Here is a 22,594-nt window from a genome sequence, read left to right on the forward strand (position 1 = left end):
AGCTGGACAATTGCCCTGCAAACTAACGGGGATAAGGAATAAATAATAATTTATAAAAAAAATGGCTTGAGGTCCCCTGTATTTTTAATAGCCAGCCAAGAAAAAGCAAACAGCTGTGATTGCCCATGGTGTTATCATTCTGGCAATGCCCATGGTTATTTGGCCCTTTCCAGACTAAAATGAGCAGCCCGCATCTGCCCCAGAATTGCCGCATCCATTAGATGTGTTAATTCAGGTGCTTCGCCAGGCTTCTCCCAATTGCCCTGGTCCAGTTGCAAGCTGGGTAATGGTTATTTCAGTTGCTGGAAGCTGTGAATTGACAGCTGGCATCAAGCCCAGGGGCTAGTAATGGATAGGTGTCTATGAGACATCCCCATTACTAATCCAGTAGGTGTAAAGTAAAAAAACACACACACTGGGAAAAAATAATATATTGCTTCCTCACACTCTATTGTTCATCAATTTATTAATTTAAAAAAATCCTAAAAGTGCTGACATAATCCAATGGTCTAATTTCCCACGCCGTCCATTGAATCCTATGGCGACCCATCCTCAGAGGCTGCGGGGGGGGGCTGCGGGCTCTCATTTTTAGGCTGGGAAGGGCTAAATAATCATGGGCCTTCCCAGCCTCATAATACCAACCTGCATCTGTGTGTTTTACCTTGGCTGATTAACAAAAATGGGGGGAAACCCATGTCGTTTTTTTTAATTATTTATTTATTAGTTAAACAAGGCTAAAATTACCCTTTGGGGCTCTATGAAAGGTACTAAAGGATGCAAGTTTACAATATGTAAGTGGGGGAACTTTGCTTTTGTCAACTTCCAGAGGGCAGTGTGTTCCAAGCATGGCGTCACCGGGTCCTATATAGACTCGATGACACAATGCAGTCAGTCATAGGCATGCCAGTACTCTGCAAGGTTTTGATGGCTGAGGAATTGCCCATAGCTGAAAAGCTTATTGGTTAATTGCCCTGCAGTTGTTCAACTAACTTGAACTCGACCACAGACTTCTGTGGGAACCCCATGTTCGAGTTCAAGCATCGAGCACTGGGTTGACATATCTCTATTCATTCGTTTTTATAGGTTCACTTATGAAACATTTAGAAACTAGTGATGAGTGTGCATGCTTGCCCCTGCTTGATACTTGATCGAGTATCTGGGTACTATATAAATATATGGGGATTGCCTTCCAATCATGGTAATGGTGTAGCCATGTTGGCTCCCAACATTACTGTGATTGTCCAAGCGCATAGCATAATCAATTCTATATAAGACCCAGTGACGCTATTTTCCATGCACCATGCACTTCACCCAGAAATAATGTATGGAGAGTTTCTGCTGGAGAAGGGACAGTGTGTTGTCACTTCACAGTACCTGCTGGTACAAAATTAAACCAACAGTCTTTTTGAGTGATAATTTAATAGATTCTATTCTCTAATAACACTTCACTTAGCTGGAATTAGTGTAGGCTTAGCTGGTGGGGGATGGATAGATTGTGTATTAGGCAGGATTCATTGCATTACATTACTGCTGCTGCAATATTAAACCAATAGTCCTTTTAAGGTCTAATTTAAATGTATTATATTCTCTAATAATACTGCTCTTAGCTAGAACTAGTGTAGGGAGAGATGATGTAGTACGGACAGTGTATTAGTTTTGCATTAAAGGCATATAACCAGGAATTAAAGGCTCACAGTATGTGCTGCTGCAACTTAAAACCAAGTCCTTTTCACGGATAATTACTGTCCTTTCTTGGAGTCAAACCTCTGTTACCTGCATTCTCTGTAGGGCTAGCAGCAGGAAGAGGGATAATTTTGGATTAGAGGCATATAGGCAGGATTTATTTCCTTACTTCACTCTTATGGACTAAAAATAAAACATACCAAACCAAAGATAACATGTATTTTACAGGAAAAAAATATTTTTTCCTATATAAAAGTAGGGGAAAAAAATCCACCTCCTCCACCCCTTAATAGCCAGGCCATTTCTCAGCATATTTCTCTATCACCTCTAATTACAGTAGATGACATAGTAGTGGGGCGGGAAATAAAACTACACCCATGGGTACTCACCGGTCAGACACATCCTATTTATTTTATCAAGGAGGGACTCTGAAATGCACAAAGCCTTGGCGCACAATACAAAAACTGGCAAAATTTGAAATAATTTGGACTATGATATAACCCAGTCTTAGACATAAAGGAGTGCCTCATACACATACTTTTAAAATTGTTAGGTAGCACTAAGTGCAAGGGCTGAAAAACATTTGCCCCTGGGGATACACACATGGTCAAAATTGTTGGTACCCCTTGTTTAATGAAAGAAAAACTCGCAATAGTAACAGAAATAACTTAACACTGACAAAAGTAATACATATAAAAAAAACTATGAAAATGAACAAATGAAAGTCAGACATTGCTGCTTTCCTACTTTCACATAATTTTTAAAAAATCAAACTCATGAAATGGGCCTGGACAGAAATGATGGCGCCCTCCTCCTCCTCTTCCTCATCCTTCTCTTCCTTAACTTAATATTTTGTTGCACAACCTTTTGAGGCAATCACTGCAGTGAAACGGTTCCTGTAACTGTCAATGAGACTTCTGCGCCTGTCGACATGTATTTTTGCCGCTCCTCAAGAGCAAACTGCTCCAGTTATCTCATCTTTGAAGATTGCCTTTTCCAGACACCATGTTTCAGCTCTTTCCAAAGATGCTCCATAGGATTTTGGATATTAGATAGAAGGCCACATCAGAATAATCCAATATTTTCCTCTTAGCCATTCTTGGGTGTTTTTAGCTGTGTGTTTTGAGTCATTATCATGTTGGAAGACCCATGACCTGCGACTGAGACCAAGCTTTCTGACACTGGGCAGCACATTTCTCTCTAGAATCTCTTGATAGTCTTGCGATTTCATTCTACCCTGCACAGATTCAAGACACCCTGTGCCAGCTGCAGCAAAGCAGCCCCAGAACATTACTGAGCCTCCTCCATGTTTCACAGTAGGGACAGTGTTCTTTTCTTAATATGCTTCATTTTTCCACCTGTGACTATAAATCTGATTGATGTGCCTTGCCAAAAAGTTCAATTTTTGTCTCATCTGTCCATCGGACATTCTCCCAGAAGCTTTGTGGCTTGTCAACATGTAGTGTGGCAAAGTCCAGTCTGGCCTTTTTTATGATTTTTTTTAACAAATCCATCATTTCTGTTTCATGAGTTTTATTTTTTTTTTTTAATTCTGTGGAAGCAGAAAAGCAGCAATGTCTGACCTTCATTTGTTCATTTTCATAGATGTTTTATTTATTATAATATTTGTCAGATTCAAGTTATTTCTGTGACCATTGTGGGTTTTTCTTTCATTAAATGAGGGGTACCAACAATTTTAACTACGTGTGTACATTGTGGGGGAAAACAAATTCTGCGCAGGTGGGTCCCCTAAATAATGGTGATGAGGAGTGGATGAAAGCATGTCGGTCAGTGGTTTCTAAAACCAGAAGGCTATTGCTATGTGCCTAGAGAGGCATGGCCATAATATTACCACTTTACAAAGTTAATGTCACCTTATCTGGAATATGCAGTTCAGTTATGGACACCACTTCATAGCAGAAAGATTACAACTGATGCAAAACGACGCAAGTGTGAAAGCAGCCTTATCTGTGGACCTTCTCATTTTGCTGGTCTCCATATACACCTTGAGGTATCATAGGGCATTTCATCCTCTATGTGACCCTTGGCTATGTTAGTTATTATTCCATATCATGTGGATTTTGGGTGTAAGGCTGGAGTCACACTTGCGAGAAACTCGTGCATCACCCGGCATGGCCACACACTCTCCTGACAGGAACGGGTCAGCTGCAGATGCTCCTGTCAGGAGAGCTGCAGTCCATGTCGGGTGATGTGATGCAAGACTTGCACGAGTCTCTCACAAGTGTGACTCCAGCCTAACAGCCCTGATCTTGTAGTCATGATTATTTGTACGTGCCTTACACACTATTGATGCCTTTATATTTGCATTGTTTATTGTGCAGCGTTATTGACTTCTCTGGGGTTCCAGTTTTTCACATTGTTTGTGTTTTGGCTGGTGACTGATGGTCTTATTGGGGTTTCATACCCCATGGTTTTTGTAATGCTGCCACCAGGGGGAGCCAGAGCTCTGTAGCATAATACACTACACAGAGCAATGAGAACCAGGAAGTGAATTCACAGCGTTCTCAAGCATTACCTCAAAGCACAGCTGAGAAGCAGAGCTGCAGAGCATGCAAGGAATAGTCACACAGGCTGGGTCAAACACCGTACGGGCAGAAGCAGGACCGAAGGAAGCAACCGAGTGGGGAAATAGGAGAGGGGACAGAGGACAGGAGGGATGACCAGGGTATGGAACACAGACAAGGGCACGGGCGCACAGGAACAGACAGATCAGGATATCACTCACAGGACCAGCAATCACAGGCAAAGCAGTGCTAAGCTTATAGCCGGGCACTGGTTCACTGGAAATGCCAGCTTTTAAGGCATCCAGGGTCTGGAAGTGAGGCTCGAGAGAAGGCTCCGCCCCCTAGCCATGTGGACAGGGAGGCGAACCATGACAGTACCCCCTCCTCAAGGGGGGGCCACCGGACCCCCAGGCTTCCCAGGATACTTCCGGTGGAAAGTCACAATTAACCGATCGGCCCGAACGGATCGAGCCGGCACCCATGACCTGTCCTCCGGACCGTAACCCTTCCAATGGATCAGATACTGGAAGGAACGACGAACCCAACGAGAATCGATAATACGCTGGATCTCGTACTCCTCCTCACCGTCCACCAATATCGGAGCCGGAGGGGTCTGAGAATCCACCACCGATGGAACAAATGGCTTAAGCAAGGAGGTATGAAATACATTAGGAATACGCAAGGTCCGGGGCAGTTGCAACCGAAAGGCCACCGGGTTGATCACTTCGATGATCTCATAGGGACCTATAAACTTAGGACCCAACTTAGCAGATGGAACCCTAAGCCTAATATTCCGAGTGGACAGCCACACTTTGTCCCCCACCCGAAAGGGGGGTCCCAGAGAACGGCGTTTGTCCGCTTGGCGTTTCTGGGACTGTTGAGCCGTCTCGATGCACCGTTGTACCTCTTTCCACACCTTCCCCAAATGCTGAACGACGGACTCGGCCCCTGGACACCCCGAATCCACTCTAGAGAAGGTCCCGAAGTGAGGGTGAAACCCGTAATTACAGAAGAAGGGAGAAGTTCCTGTTGACTGATGGACTCTGCTATTGAATGCAAACTCCGCAAGGGACAAAAACCAATCCTCCTGCTGAGCAGAAACCAAGCACCGCAGGATTTGCTCCAGGGTCTGATTCGTCCTTTCCGTCTGCCCATTGGACTCGGGATGATAGGCGGACAAGAAGGACAACTCAATTCCCAACCGCCTGCACAAGGCCCTCCAAAACCGAGAAATGAATTGTACCCCCTGTCAGACACAATATTCACGGGCAACCCATGTAACCGAACCACCTGGTCAATAAAGTGGTTGGCAAGGGCCGCAGCATTAGGTAGACCGGAGAGGGGAACAAAATGTGCCTGTTTACTAAAACGATCCAACACCACCCAGATCACAGTCATACCATTTGAGACAGGGAGGTCCGTAATGAAATCCATGGACAAGTGGGTCCATGGTCTTTCAGGAACAGGTAATGGAACCAGTTCCTCGGCCGGCCGGTTACGACATACCTTAGCACGGGCACATATAGCACAGGCAGACACAAACCGAGCAACATCTGAGTGAAGAGTTGGCCACCAAAACAGTCGAGCAACAGCCCTGTGAGTGGCTGTAATTCCAGGATGGCCGTTGAGTATGGACTCATGGAACTCTTGAAGTACCCGTAACCGGAGGTGGAAAGGGACAAACAGTTTAGTGTCTGGAGCGGAAGATGGCGCTGAGGACTGGGCCTCCCTGACCTCAGCCTCCAACTTGGATGACAAGGCAGCAACCACCACCCCTCGCGGAAGAATGGAGGAAGGAGGCTCTGGAGGTGACACCGGGTCCAAACTACGGGACAGTGCATCTGCCCTCACGTTTTTAGACCCCGGCCGAAAAGTAATACAAAAATGGAATCTAGAAAAAAAAAGAGCCCACCTCGCTTGTCGAGGCGTCAATCTCTGGCGGACTCAATATACGCGAGGTTTTTATGATCGGTGATGACAGTAATACGGTGAACAGCACCCTCCAAAAAATGCCTCCATTCTTCAAATGCCAATTTTACTGCCAATAATTCACGGTTACCCACATCATAATTCCTCTCAGCCGAAGTGAATTTCTTGGAGAAGAACGCACATTGTCGCAGATTAGTCAGAGTAGCATGGCCCTGAGAGAGAACAGCTCCCACCCCCACCTCTGAGGCGTCCACCTCCACAATAAACGGCGCCTCGAGGTCAGGCTGTACCAGGACCGGGGCGGACATGAACCGGTCCTTTAGCTCAAGAAAGGCCTGGACAGCCATTTGCGACCAGTTCTGCAGATCCGCCCCTTTCCGTGTAAGGTCAGTCAATGGCTTGGCAATTTGAGAAAACCCCTTAATGAACCTTCGATAATAATTTGCGAAACCCAAAAAGCGTTGTAGCGCCTTGATATCCCTGGGTTGCACCCAATCCACGATAGCCTGCACCTTTCCTGGGTCCATTTTAAACCCATCACGAGAAAGGAGTAACCCAAGAAAGGCTATTTCCTGAACAGAGAAAACACATTTTTCAAGTTTAGCAAACAGATGGTTATCACGTAATCTCTGTAATACTGAGCGAACATGCATAATATGCGTATCTCTATCGGCAGAATAAATCAAAATGTCATCGAGATAGATGACCACAAAACGACCAAGAAAATCAGAGAAGATATCATTGATGAAATTTTGAAACACCGCAGGGGCATTTGTTAGACCAAAAGGCATCACCAAATTCTCGAATAACCCCTCTGATGTCAGAAAGGCCGTTTTCCACTCATCCCCTTCTCTAATACGGATAAGATTATAGGCCCCCCTGAGATCTAGTTTAGTAAACCACCGGGCTTCAGAGAGTTGGTTGTAGAGATCAGGGATGAGTGGAAGCGGATACGTGATTTTCACAGTAATTTTGTTCAATTCTCGGAAATCGAGACATGGCCTTAATCCTCCGTCCTTCTTCTTTACAAAAAAGAACCCAGCGGCCACAGGGGAAGAAGAAGGACGGCTATGCCCTTTACATATACTGTACTCTCAGATATGTACGATTTCATAGCAGCCCTTTCTGGACCCGAGAGGTGATATAAACGGGCCTTGGGCAATTTGGTATTGAGAAGCAAATCGATGGCACAGTCTAATGGGCGATGAGGCGGCAAAACCTCGGCCTCTGTTTCCGAGAATACGTCTCCGTAGTCCCTCAGGTATTCCGGAAGACCCTCAGGACTTACGGAGAACACAGGTACAGATTGTAAACACCTTTTATGACAAGCAGGACTCCATTTGACTATGGTATGACACTCCCAATCAATAACGGGATTATGTAACATCAACTATGGATACCCCAACACTAATCCAGCAGGGAGATTGGCCATTACAAAACAAGAAATCGTTTCAGAATGCAGAGACCTGATCACAAGAGTAAATTTTTCAGTAGCAAACCGAATGAGGTTTTGAGGCAGCGGTGTTTTATCAATTGCCAGGAGTTGAATGGGTCTTTCTAACCTCACTGTCCCTAACTCTAATCTTTGGACCAACTCAGAGTCAATGAAGTTCATAGCGGACCCACAGTCAACAAAGGCAGTAGCAGACCAGACCGACTCCTTGACTCGGAGGTCAACATTCAGAAGTATCTTATTGGAGGAGAGGAAAGGTACCTGATAGTCTGGGCAACCTCCTCGACCGTTACCCAGACTTAGAAGTTTCCCGACGACTGTTTAGCGGAGGGGAAAGTCGGGCAGTCTTTCCTCCAGTGTCCATGGTGTTCACAATAGAAGCACAGCTTGAGATCCCGGTGTCTTCTCCTCTCCTTCTCATCCGGACTGATGGCTCCAACTTCCATGTGTTTCGTAGCCGGCAAAGAAGGTGGCCTGGGTAGAGGGGGCGGAATCTCATACATGGTGCCCCTTCTTTCCCGTAATCTGCGGTCCATACGAACTGCCTCAGTCATTGCATCATCCAAGGTGCTGGGAGGTGGGTGCAGAGCCAAAGCGTCTTTCAGTGAGTCCGAAAGACCTCTCCGGAATTGGCACCTAAGTGCAGAATCATTCCACCGTACCTCAGTGGACCACTGCCGAAACTCAGAACAATATAGCTCAGCAGTGTGATTTCCCTGAGTGAGACACATGATCCTGTCCTCAGCCACTCGTACACGGTCTGGTTTGTCGTATATCACCCCGAGGGAGTCAAAGAAGAGGTCAACCAAATGCCATTCCGGGGCCGAAAGAGGTAGGGAAAACGCCCAGGTCTGGGGACCCCCTCTAAGTAACGACATGATGATCCCCACCCGCTGGGTCTCATTCCCCGAGGACGGAGAGTGAAAAGGAGCCTGCAACTCTCCCTAAATGTCCGAAATAGGTTTTTCTCCCCCGAGAATTTATCGGGGAGCATCACCGTGGGTTCGGGGGAGGTCAGTTGGACATCCGTGGGACTATGCTGTCCTACGATTTGTGAGGTAGCTGCCACTGAGGTGGCCCTCGCAGAAGCGGAGACCTCACTCTGCAGCATATTGTGTGAAGCTACCAGGGTGCGATGCTCTGCAGCCAAATCCTGCACCAGCTGCGTAAGGTTGGCTATTTGCTCGCACAAGTTACTGAGTGGATCCATTACAGTTTTTTATGCTGTAAAGTTGGATCCCACTACCAAGAAATAAATGTCTTTTTTGTTTATTGTTTTTTTTTCCCTATGGGAGATAAAGCCTATAGAGGCCGGCTATACTGTAATGCTGCCACCAGGGGGAGCCAGAGCTCTGTAGCATAATACACTACACAGAGCAATGAGAACCAGGAAGTGAATTCACAGCGTTCTCATGCATTACCTCAAAGCACAGTTGAGAAGCAGAGCTGCAGAGCATGCAAGGAATAGTCACACAGGCTGGGTCAAACACCGTACGGGCAGAAGCAGGACCGAAGGAAGGAGCAAAAGCGGAGTCAAAGTCAGGCCAAGGTCAGTACCGGAGGAAGCAACCGAGTGGGGAAATAGGAGAGGGGACAGAGGACAGGAGGGACGACCAGGGGATGGAACACAGACAAGGGCACGGGGGCACAGGAACAGACAGATCAGGATATCACTCACAGGACCAGCAATCACAGGCAAAGCAGTGCTAAGCTTATAGCCGGCACTGGTTCACTGGAAATGCCAGCTTTTAAGGCATCCAGGGTCTGGAAGTGAGGCTCAAGAGAAGGCTCCGCCCCCTAGCCATGTGGACAGGGAGGCGAACCATGACAGTTTTAAATGGTTTTATTTGTATACTTGTAACATGTGTGGTGTTTAATAAAGTTTTTTTATTGTCATTTATTAGTGGTGTGGTCTATATACGGTATACTGTACATATGCTGGCGCTTTTTTCTTTCCCTCCACTTGGTAATTCACCAGCATGAAGCAAGTCTTTTATTATGGCTTAGGTATTTTCAGCTGTTCAACACGTTTTTTTTTTTTGTCATACATGCACACAGAGCGCAGTCAGGCCCACTCATAGACAAGCACAAATACCTAGACACACAGGCACATACATGTCAGATATGCACACAGAGCGCAGTCAGGCCCACTCATAGACAAGCACAAATACCTAGACACACAGGCACATACATGTCATACATGCACACAGAGCGCAGTCAGGCCACTCATATACAAGCACAAATACCTAGACACACAGGCACATACATGTCATACATGCACACAGAGCGCAGTCAGGCCCACTCATAGACAAGCACTAATACACAGACGCACAGGCACATACACGTCATACATGCACACACAGCACAGCCAGGCCCACTCATAGACAAGAACTAATACACAGGAACATACCTGTCATACATGCACACAGAGCATAGTCAGGCCACTCATAGATGGGCTCATATATGCACACCCAGACACCCCAGTCCGACACTGTACACAGACATACACACATTAGAGGAGTTCTTACCTTCCCCTGGCTTATTTCACGTCTGGTCCACAGACTCCATGGTAGAGTCTAAATTCCAGTGAGCTAAAGGACCTGTGCTGACGTCATTTCCATGTGATCAGAAGGGGCGGGATAAACATAGCTGATACCAGGAAGAAATTCCCCCCTTGTACCATATAGTGGATGGCAGGAAACATGGCCGGCCACGCCCCCAACTAAGCCAATCACGCCCACTAGGAAGGTCCTGCTAGCCACTGGGATTTAGCTACAACCCAGGCTCCATAGTAGATCCCAGATCCTCGGTAAGCATCAGTGCTGAGTGCAGGGTGCAGAGTGCGCTGCGTGATGTCACAGTTAGCAGATGCGGCCGCATCTGTTAACTGTGACATTGCCGATGCAGTGCAGACCCGGACAACATAGAATAAGGCGGCCTCAGCACTGCCGCTGGTGGTGCCGCCTTGGTCAACCTGCCCTAGCCCAGCCTGCGGTTACCAGCCTGGGGCCCTATGTGAAGTACTGGGGGCCCAATAAGGACCCGGGGCCTACCGGGGGATTCCCCAACACCCCGCTGGCCCAGACCGACCCTGCCAGCTCCCATCATTCAGTGAAACAAACCTGTTCTTTGTGTTCATTGTTTCATGAATGACACATCGAGTGTACCCAAGCACCCCGATGCTCGATCAAGTATAGAGCAGTGGTGGGCATGCTGGCCAATTATTGGTAATGATCAGTTAATTCTCAGATGAGAGTAAATCGAGTACCCAAGTATAATGGAAGTTGATGGGGAACTCCAGCATTTTTTCAGGAAATCTTCTAAAAAAAACATGCTCGAGTTCTACATTGACTTCCATCATACTCGGTACTCAAGTCGTGCTCATCTGACAATTAACTGCTCGTTAAGAGTACCAGTAATGGTGGGCGATCATGTTCACAACTGCTTGATAGATGATCGAAAATTGGGGTGCTCGGTTATGCTTAGTGCTCAGCTGAGTATCACAGGTGCTCGGATGTGTTGGTTGTAAATTAACTAACACAAACCACGGACTTGCTTCAGTGAATGATGGGAGCCGGCACCCCAGTGAGAGCCACTTGTAGTCTCTAAATAGCTGTCACTGGGGGTTAAAACAATGTTTTCAGATGTAGTGTGGCCAAAAAAAAACCAAACGCCCTCCCTTTCCCGGAAATGTTCAATTATGGCCGGCTGTATGTCGGCGGAGAACTGAACTGGCCAATCATTGACTTCCATCATACTCATTACTCGAGTCAAGCATTTACGAAGCGATTGACCTGCTCAACTCGACTAAAGAGCACTCGAGCATCATAGTGTTCACTCATCATTACGAGTACCGAGCACCAAGCGCTGTAGTGCTTGCTCATCACTACTTGCTCATCACTAATAGTTTGCATGTGTTGAGTTGGAATCATATTGACAGCTTATTTATTAGTGGATCTGAGATTGTGATTACTCTTATTTTTTGGTTACACAATTCTTAAGTGTGATTCTAATTCCATGGAGTACAATCTATTTATATACAATCTGGTAAAAAAAAATTGCATTATATTAATGTCCATTCATTGTCTTACAACACCTCTTTCCAGACATATCTTTATATTCATTTGAAGTTTTATTTTTACTATATCTGAATCCCAATGCTTGACACAATCTTAAAGATTTCTATAGTTCTGTCTTCTACATGCTCCTGAGCTCCCCCTACTGGTAACTGAAAACAACTAATATTTTATAATTTATAGCTTTTTTTATTTTATTTTTTATTTTTTATAATTTACTTTTTTGTTTAGTACACTCTTAGTATTCATTATCAGCCTATGGAGATATTCATGAATCAACTGAACTGTTCTTTAGATATTTGCACCCAATTAGTACTTAGCACAGCAATACCATCAGTACAACAGCTTACACTATCCAGAATAGCCCTATAAAAGAAATTAAATTCTTATTTATAAAATATTAAACATGATGAGGGTGGGTCATTGCCATTGGTATCTTCATCTTCTAGACTAGCGTTGCGGACAGCCACTGTAAAAAAAATAAATTAAAGAATTAATTAGTGAATCCAAATTAGCACAAAGAAAAGTGAATGCTGTATAAGGCCCTGTGCGCACTGGAAAACGGAATTTTCTTAAGAAAATTCCGCAGGGTCTGAAAGATTACCGCACCCACGGTAAAAAAAACGCGCCAAACGGCACCCGAAAACCGCACGCGGTTTGCTGCGGTTTTACCGTGGTATTGTTCACGGTATAGCCGCGGTTTTGCGCGTGCGGGTTGGTACATGTGTTTTAATGCATTCAATGCAATAAAGCACATTGAAAAAAAAAAAAAAAAAGTAATTTCCTTCTGAGATAGATAGTAGATAGATAAATAGACAGATAGAAGAATAGATAGAGGGATAGATAGAGGACAGATCAATCAACAATTGACACGCTTCATTTCTCCTGAGCGGTAGTGTGTTGACATTACCGGCCATGAGAAATGACCTGTGGTTACCTCTCTGCAGGCTCCTTACGAGGCTGCATTCTATACAGTGTCAGTCGCGGCTGGATGCAAGTGTCGTAGGACCTCCTGGATTACATCGGAGCTGTGTGTTTGGGAGGGGTTAATAAAGGGGTGAAACAGGGGCTTTTTTGTGTTTATTTAAAATAAAGGATTTTTCGTGGTGTGTGTTTATTCACTTCACTTACGGGTTGATCATGTCAGCTGTCTCATAGGCGCTGCCATGATTAAAGCCTGGAGTTAGTGTCGGCGATCCGCTGCCATTAACTCATTATTACCCTGATTACCACCGCATCACGGCAATCTGGAAGAGCCGGGACACTCCGGTACTGTCCCATAATGGATGCGACAGTCCCGGGGCAGCTGCGGGCTGATATTCTCGGCTGCGGGAGGGGGGGGGATATTAACGGTGGCCCTCGCCCTCCCCAGTTTGAGAATACCAGGCCGCCGCTGTGTGTTTACCTCGGCTGGACGGGAGAAATACGGCAGAGCCCGCGTGTTTTTTTTTCTATATGTCCGTTTGATTTGTATGTGTATTCTATATGTCTGTGTCTATGTGTGAGTGTGATCTGTGTGTATTCTATATGTCTGTGTCTGTGTGTGAGTGTGATCTGTGTGTATTCTATATGTCTGTGTCTGTGTGTGAGTGTGATCTGTGTGTATTCTATATGTCTGTGTCTGTGTGTGAGTGTGACAATCAAAATGACTGCTGGAACACCATTGTAAATGTGAACAGGGTGCTAGCCAAAAAATACATAATCTATATGAAGTGAAAGCTGCACACCAAATTCAGAGTAATATGAACAAGCATAACTGCTTTATGATACATAAAGAATGAAAAATACAACTAGCCATATGAAAAATGGAAAAAAAATGTTGGTGATATTGCATAACTGCTGAGGATTATTTTGAAAAAAACAGATATTTAGCTAATGTATTGATCAATTCATTACTGCCCCATAACCACTTCACGGTAATCTCTTATTTATGGGGTCCCTAACAAAATGTTACCTCTATATGCGGTTAAAACCTGCTTGTGTGCATGGGTACCTAACCAAATGTTACCTCTATGTGCGGCTGAAACCTGCTGTGTATGGGAAGCAAGGGACCTGGCTATATAGGAAGTTGAATAATCATGGCTAAAGGGCGGGACTGGGTTCTCAGACAGAAAAAAACTGCATAACAATCAAAATGACTGCTGCTAGGTCCCTTGCTAACCGCATATAGAGGTAACATTTTGTTAGGGACCCCATAAATAAAAGATTACCGTGAAGTGGTTATGGGGCAGCAATGAATTGATCAATACATTAGCTAAATATCTCTTTTTTTCAAAATAATCCTCAGCAGTTATGCAATATCACCAAAAAATTTTTTTCCATTTTTCATATGGCTAGTTGTATTTTTCATTCTTTATGTATCATAAAGCAGTTATGCTTGTTCATATTACTCTGAATTTGGTGTGCAGCTTTTACTTCATATAGAGTGTGTGTGAGTGTGATCTGTGTGTGTTCTATGTCTGTGTCTGTGATGTGTGTGTGTTTACTCTGCTTCCTCTTCCTGTCATAATGACATCACTTCCTTGCAAGACGCAGGCAGTGATGAACATTATGTCCCGAAAATGCAAAATACCGCAGGGAATAACGCAGGAAAACGCAATGAACCGCACAGAATTTGCTGCCTGCGTTATTCCCTGCAGGATTTCCGATTACATTGCAGTCAATGGAGTGAAATCCCGCAGCTACCTGCAGCAAAGAAGTGACATGCAATTGTTTTTGCTGCGGGAATTCCGCAGGAAAACATGCAGCTATCAAAATACGCATAGTGCGCACAGCATTTTTTTTCCCATAGGATTTGCTGGTGAATCACTGCAGAGATGTTCTGAACATAACATGCAGCGAAACATGCAGCAAAACCGCAGGAAATCTGCGGCAAAAACCGGCAAGTGCGCACAGAGCCTAAGATCACAAAATGTCTGAAAAGGCTCTTCCCAACCAGAAAAGTTGTGAAATATACATAGGATGGGTGATAGCTTGCTGCTTGCTGATGGGTTAACTGCAGGAAACCCCATCAAAAATAAATTGCAAAATGTCCCATTAGAATGGAGCTCCAATCATTGTCTATGGGACTGTACTTGGCTTTGTCCAGCAGTCTCATAGGTATATCAATGACTGTCAAAGTCTCAGATGTCAAGTCTCTAGTAATTATCATTTTCATTTGTCCAGTTATAAATAACCTTTTAAAGAGGTCTCCCAACCCACCATAGGTTGAGATCCTCCACTGATATCTAGAATTGGGGACCTATGTCCTGCCTGATTCAACCAAACTCCATAGACCTGGCAGAAGCAATCAAGCGCTTTACTTGGCAGTTTACCTTAGTCCCATATACAGTGCCTACAAGTAGTCTTCAACCCCCTGCAGATTTAGCAGGTTTGATAAGATGCAAATAAGTTAGAGCCTGCAAACTTCAAACAAGAGCAGGATTTATTAACAGATGCATAAATCTTACAAACCAACCAGTTATGTTGCTCAGTTAAATTTTCAACATAAAAGTGTGGGTCAATTATTATTCAACCCCTAGGTTTAATATTTTGTGGAATAACCCTTGTTTGCAATTACAGCTAATAATCGTCTTTTATAAGCCCTGATCAGGCCGGCACAGGTCTCTGATGTTATCTTGGCCCACTCCTCCATGCAGATCTTCTCCAAGTTATCTAGGTTCTTTGGGTGTCTCATGTGGACTTTAATCTTGAGCTCCTTCCACAAGTTTTCAATTGGGTTAAGGTCAGGAGACTGACTAGGCCACTGCAACACCTTGATTTTCTCCCTCTTGAACCAGGCCTTGGTTTTCTTGGCTGTGTGCTTTGGGTCGTTGTCTTGTTGGAAGATGAAATGACGACCCATCTTGAGATCCTTGATGGAGGAGCGGAGGTTCTTGGCCAAAATCTCCAGGTAGGCCGTGCTATCCATCTTCCCATGGATGCGGACCAGATGGCCAGGCCCCTTGGCTGAGAAACAGCCCCACAGCATGTTGCTGCCACCACCATGCTTGACTGTAGGGATGGTATTCTTGGGGTCGTATGCAGTGCCATCCAGTCTCCAAACGTCATGTGTGTGGTTGGCACCAAAGATCTCATCAGACCAGAGAACCTTGAACCAGTCTGTCTCAGAGTCCTCCAAGTGATCATGAGCAAACTGTAGACGAGCCTTGACATGACGCTTTGAAAGTAAAGGTACCTTACGGGCTCGTCTGGAACGGAGACCATTGCGGTGGAGTACCTTACTTATGGTATTGACTGAAACCAATGTCCCCACTGCCATGAGATCTTCCTGGAGCTCCTTCCTTGTTGTCCTTGGGTTAGCCTTGACTCTTCGGACAAGCCTGGCCTCTGCACGGGAGGAAACTTTCAAAGGCTGTCCAGGCCGTGGAAGTCTAACAGTAGTTCCATAAGCCTTCAATTTCTGGATGATGCTCCCAACAGTGGAGACAGGTAGGCCCAACTCCTTGGAAAGGGTTTTGTACCCCTTGCCAGCCTTGTAACCCTCCACGATCTTGTCTCTGATGGCCTTGGAATGCTCCTTTGTCTTTCCCATGTTGACCAAGTATGAGTGCTGTTCACAAGTTTGGGGAGGGTCTTAATTAGTCAGAAAAGGCTGGAAAAAGAGATAATTAATCCAAACATGTGAAGCTCATTGTTCTTTGTGCCTGAAATACTTCTTAATACTTTAGGGGAACCAAACAGAATTGTGGTGGTTTGAGGGGTTGAATAATAAATGACCCTCTGAGAAAACTTTTCACAATTTAAAAAAAAAAAAACGAAATAACATTCTTTTTTGCTGCAGTGCATTTCACACTTCCAGGCTGATCTACAGTCCAAATGTCACAATGCCAAGGTAATTCCGAATGTGTAAACCTGCTAAATCTGCAGGGGGTTGAATACTACTTGTAGGCACTGTATCTGGCACAAACAGAGGAGCACTCTATTTAGAAGTCTCACTCAGTCCCATTGAGCTGGCAGAATCAGTTGAGCGCTCTACTTCTCAGTTTACCTTAGTCCCATAGAGCTGGTAGAAACAGTTGAGTGCACTACTTAAAATTCTACCTAAGGCCCATAGACTTGTCAGAAACAGTTGCATGCTCTACTTAGAATTCTACCTCAGGCCCATGGAGCTTGCAAAAACAGATGAGCGCTCTACTTAGCATTCAACCTCAGTCCCATTGAGTTGTCAGAAACAGATGAGTGCTCTACTTAGCATTCACCGTCAGTGCCAATGAGCTGGCAGAAACAGATGAGATCTCTACTTAGCATTCACCCTCAGTCCCATTGAGCTGGCAGAAACAAATGCGCACTCTACTTAGCATTTACTCTCAGTCCCATTGAGCTGGCAGAAACAGATGAGAACTCTACTTAGCATTCACCCTCAGTTCAATTGAGCTGGAAGAAACAGATGAGCGCTCCACTTAGCATTCACCCTTAGTCCCATTGAGATGGCAGAAACAGATGAGCGTTCTACTGGGCAGTATCCTAAAAGTCATATAGACCTGGCATACATAGATGAGTGCACTACTTCTCATTTTCCGCCAGGCCCGTAGAGCTGGTAGAAACAGTTGAGCGCTCTACTTAGAATTCCTCCTGAGACCCATGGAGCTGGCAGGAACAGGTAAGTGCTCTGCTTAGCAGTCTCACACAGTCCCATAGAATATGAATATATAGTAGTGTGTATAAGATCTAGTGATCGGTGCCTATCCCACTGGCCATGTGCTAAATTATAGTTTTGGAAAACCAATTAAAGTGATATCAGGACAATAATGGTTTTAATGGAAAAATAAATCGTCAATATACCTCCGGTAGGGTAAGATCAATTCTTCCACTGTTCTCCTTGTCCAACAGACTAAACATTTCTGTAAAAGAATAATAAAATGTACAAATTAAAAAATAATATTTTTAAATTATTTCCATCTTCCGCAAGTTTAACCCATTAAAAACACAACAACATTTTTCCTATTATGACTCACTGCAATTAGATTTGTGACAGTTAACATAGCTTTATGATTTTATATGTGTAAGATTTTTTTTTTATTTTTATTCAACCATTTAAAGTATGCAATTTTTATAGAACTATAACTATTTCTATAAGAATCCATATTCTTTTTTCCATGCCCATCCACTTAGTCTTTTCTTGATGTGATACTGCTGCTGTACTCACTACTAGAGAAATCAGAAATCAATTTGGCCTTTCTTCCCTATCAGAGCATGCGGTCTCAAAGACACAAAGAAAACATTCTGCTGCATTCCCCTCCTGCCTGACATTTTTCTATTTTACACTAGATTGATTTTTTTTTTACTGACTGAGGAGGACTCTGTACAAATGGGCAGTGGCAGATGTGAGATACTATTTTACACTAGATTGATTTTTTTCACTGACTGAGGAGGACTCTATACAAATGGGCAGTGGCAGATGTGAGTTACTATTTTACACTAGAATGATTTTTTTCACTGACTGAGGAGGACTCTATACAAATGGGCAGTGGCAGATGTGAGATACTATTTTACACTAGAATGATTTTTTTCACTGACTGAGGAGGACTTTATACAAATGGGCAGTGGCAGATGTGAGAAGTTCAAAGCAACATTCTGCCATATTTTGCAGGTGCGGACAAGAATTTTACAGGCATTCATGACTTAAGGTTCTTGCAACCAGATGGGCACAGTCTAAATACAATCTGTGCCTAACAGCCACCAAAATGTAGACCCAAGATTAAGTCTATTGAGGATGAGCAGAAGAACTATACTTACTGAATAAGGTTTATGGGTTACGCGTCCCTGCTCCCACGTGCGCGTTCCTGGTCTGACGGCGCTCCTTCAGTGGGGAGGCGTGGCGCCGGCTCCCGTGCGCGTCATTCCGGTGGGCGTCACTCCAGGAAGCCGCATACACAGCGGGCATTATAAATGAGTGAGGCTTCCTATCTCTACCGATAGATAAAGGTGAGAATAAAGGATGACCGCACTCTGTCCGCTGTGAAGGATTTTCTTTTATTCAAACACGTGCATAGTAGAAAGCCGGAGGCACACTGTGAGCTGGCTCCTCAAGACTGTCCAGTCTTGAGGAGCCAGCTCACAGTGTGCCTCCGGCTTTCTACTATGCACGTGTTTGAATAAAAGAAAATCCTTCACAGCGGACAGAGTGCGGTCATCCTTTATTCTCACCTTTATCCATGGATTTTGTTCTATGACGAGCACCCCGCTCCTGGATTGTTGGACTTTCCAGGCTCTCCACCCGGACTCGGGCACAGGCGATACCGCAGACGTTACTGCAGGTAATGTGCAGTGGTGCAGGACTCAATTATCTTCCTTTGTTATACTTCCTATCTCTACCACCCTCGCCTTTCCTCCCTGATGAAGCGGTACCCACAGTGGTAGTATCTATCCTGCGAAACGTACGTTGGAGGTTATAGGGGGCTCTCTTCTATGGGGGGTCTCCCTACCTGGGGATCTTGGCTTCTTTTTTGCAATTAGCATCTTGCAAGCAGCCCTTTGTACATCGTTATATATTGTACTATGTTGATGGCAGGTGATATAGTGGATTTTACACATGTATTGTGCTCATAGCAGCTTTACGATTTCATGTTTGCACTTGGCACTTTATAATCTCTGTATGGTGCTATTTTTTGCACTGAATCCACTTATGCACTTACAGTTAGGTCCAGAAATATTTGGACAGTGACACAATTTTGGCGAGTTGGGCTCTGCATGCCACCACATTGGATTTGAAATGAAACCTCTACAACAGAATTCAAGTGCAGATTGTAACGTTTAATTTGAAGGTTTGAACAAAAATATCTGATAGAAATTGTAGGAATTGTCACATTTCTTTACAAACACTCCACATTTTAGGAGGTCAAAAGTAATTGGACAAATAAACCAAACCCAAACAAAATATTTTTATTTTCAATATTTTGTTGCGAATCCTTTGGAGGCAATCACTGCCTTAAGTCTGGAACCCATGGGCATCACTAAACGCTGGGTTTCCTCCTTCTTAATGCTTTGCCAGGCCTTTACAGCCGCAGCCTTCAGGTCTTGCTTGTTTGTGGGTCTTTCCGTCTTAAGTCTGGATTTGAGCAAGTGAAATGCATGCTCAATTGGGTTAAGATCTGGTGATTGACTTGGCCATTGCAGAATGTTCCACTTTTTTGCACTCATGAACTCCTGGGTAGCTTTGGCTGTATGCTTGGGGTCATTGTCCATCTGTACTATGAAGCGCCGTCCGATCAACTTTGCGGCATTTGGCTGAATCTGGGCTGAAAGTATATCCCGGTACACGTCAGAATTCATCCGGCTACTCTTGTCTGCTGTTATGTCATCAATAAACACAAGTGACCCAGTGCCATTGAAAGCCATGCATGCCCATGCCATCACGTTGCCTCCACCATGTTTTACAGAGGATGTGGTGTGCCTTGGATCATGTGCTGTTCCCTTTCTTCTCCAAACTTTTTTCTTCCCATCATTCTGGTACAGGTTGATCTTGGTCTCATCTGTCCATAGAATACTTTTCCAGAACTGAGCTAGCTTCATGAGGTGTTTTTCAGCAAATTTAACTCTGGCCTGTCTATTTTTGGAATTGATGAATGGTTTGCATCTAGATGTGAACCCTTTGTATTTACTTTCATGGAGTCTTCTCTTTACTGTTGACTTAGAGACAGATACACCTACTTCACTGAGAGTGTTCTGGACTTCAGTTGATGTTGTGAACGGGTTCTTCTTCACCAAAGAAAGTATGCGGCGATCATCCACCACTGTTGTCATCCGTGGACGCCCAGGCCTTTTTGAGTTCCCAAGCTCACCAGTCAATTCCTTTTTTCTCATAATGTACCCGACTGTTGATTTTGCTACTCCAAGCATGTCTGCTATCTCTCTGATGGATTTTTTCTTTTTTTTCAGCCTCAGGATGTTCTGCTTCACCTCAATTGAGAGTTCCTTAGACCGCATGTTGTCTGGTCACAGCAACAGCTTCCAAATGCAAAACCACACACCTGTAATCAACCCCAGACCTTTTAACTACTTCATTGATTACAGGTTAACGAGGTAGATGCCTTCAGAGTTAATTGCAGCCCTTAGAGTCCCTTGTCCAATTACTTTTGGTCCCTTGAAAAAGAGGAGGCTATGCATTACAGAGCTATGATTCCTAAACCCTTTCTCCGATTTGGATGTGAAAACTCTCATATTGCAGCTGGGAGTGTGCACTTTCAGCCCATATTATATATATAATTGTATTTCTGAACATGTTTTTGTAAACAGCTAAAATAACAAAACTTGTGTCACTGTCCAAATATTTCTGGCCCTGACTGTAGCACTTTATGACTATTTATTTATTACATGCTATCATGTTGGTATTTTGTCTGTAATAACTGCCAGTCAGGTTAATATACTGACATTTTTGGATTGTTTCCATACATGCTGCTGCCTCTTCCCCTGGGGTCACCATCTACTCCCATCCCCCCATTCTTTGCATTTTATTGTGTTTACATGGCCATTCCCTCCCCTTTTTTTTGTGTCTTGTCTATTTCATATAACTGAATAAAATTTGTTATTGTTTTGCATTATTTATTACTCCATGTTTCTTTTGTTTTTTACTATTTTACACTAGAATGATTTTTTTCACTGACTGAGGAGGACTCTATACAAATGGGCAGTGGCAGATGTGAGTTACTATTTTACACTAGAATGATTTTTTTCACTGACTGAGGAGGACTCTATACAAATGGGCAGTGGCAGATGTGAGATACTATTTTACACTAGAATGATTTTTTTCACTGACTGAGGAGGACTTTATACAAATGGGCAGTGGCAGATGTGAGAAGTTCAAAGCAACATTCTGCCATATTTTGCAGGTGCGGACAAGAATTTTACAGGCATTCATGACTTAAGGTTCTTGCAACCAGATGGGCACAGTCTAAATACAATCTGTGCCTAACAGCCACCAAGATGTAGACCCAAGATTAAGTCTATTGAGGATGAGCAGAAGAACTATACTTACTGAATAAGGTTTCCAGACGTATCATGCATGATATGAAAGAGTCAAAGTTGATAGTCAGGTCACTGGAGGCGTAACGCTGGGCAATGCTGTGCTGGATATTGTTGTTTAGAGTAAAACCTTGGAAGGAAAAATGTAAGTAGTTACAGAGTCTTGTAGTCCTATCTTGTATAGGAAAAACAAGATTAGAATTTATTTTATCCTTTACCTACAAACATCAAGTAACTTCAATGTCTAAAGTCTTAACACCTGACCTTACTCTATAAATGTCTACTTGAACAACACGTGAAAGGACTAGGACTATTCTCAGTGGCTCCACACTGTGGCCCCCGACAAGGTACATCTAACCGGTCATGACATTACTGTGTATATACAGTATATGATGTGGTTATCTGTTGGTGTTTGAATGCCATATTAAAATATTTTTATATATATATATGGTAAAAAAAAAAGAAAAAAAAAATCACCTGCATCCTGTAAAGCGGTCCTCATTTCATGGGCGTCCATTGTTCCTGATTTATCCCTATCAACTTTTATAAAGATATCCTATTGGATACAAAAAATGAAATTAGAGCTTAAATTTTCCTAAAATTTCCCAGAAATGTCCATATTAGGACATATTACCTTAAGCCCCGCCGCTTTAAGTTCTAAATTATGGGATATTTAGGAGCTAAAGCATGTGACAACATGGGTCAATTATTAAGTGATTTAAAGGGGGTTTTCTCACCATCAAAACCCCTTTTATAGAATAATTTAATCGCCAGCAATTTATCAGGGTGAGTTCGACTTCAGAAACCCCTGGAAATAAGATCTGAAAGATCTTGAAGCATTAAAAAAAATAAAAACCCGACCATTGTGATACATGAATGGGCTAGGTTTGCCAAAATTGCTATTTTCTCCGTATTGCCGATGGCTCTAGTAATTGGCAACTCATCAACGTAGCCGTATAGTTCCC

The 22,594-nt window shown here is 43.9% G+C and overlaps 1 protein-coding gene across 1 annotated transcript in view; it reads right to left on the reverse strand.

Moving 5' to 3' along the window:
- Nucleotides 1-11,689: 11,689 nt before the first annotated feature.
- Nucleotides 11,690-22,594, reverse strand: part of LOC142294906 (calpain-8-like) — a 68,903-nt gene continuing 57,998 nt past the window's right edge. Inside the window, exons 17-20 of the mRNA XM_075337969.1 lie at nucleotides 22,107-22,185; nucleotides 21,643-21,759; nucleotides 17,451-17,509; nucleotides 11,690-12,135 (exon numbers count right to left, since the gene is read on the reverse strand). Of these exons, the coding sequence (XP_075194084.1) occupies nucleotides 12,112-12,135; nucleotides 17,451-17,509; nucleotides 21,643-21,759; nucleotides 22,107-22,185 (279 nt within the window). The 3' untranslated portion in view covers nucleotides 11,690-12,111. The remainder of the gene's footprint in view (nucleotides 12,136-17,450; nucleotides 17,510-21,642; nucleotides 21,760-22,106; nucleotides 22,186-22,594) is intronic.

This window comes from Anomaloglossus baeobatrachus, chromosome 3 (assembly GCF_048569485.1).
Source record: "Anomaloglossus baeobatrachus isolate aAnoBae1 chromosome 3, aAnoBae1.hap1, whole genome shotgun sequence".
In the NCBI taxonomy this organism is placed as follows: domain Eukaryota; kingdom Metazoa; phylum Chordata; class Amphibia; order Anura; family Aromobatidae; genus Anomaloglossus; species Anomaloglossus baeobatrachus.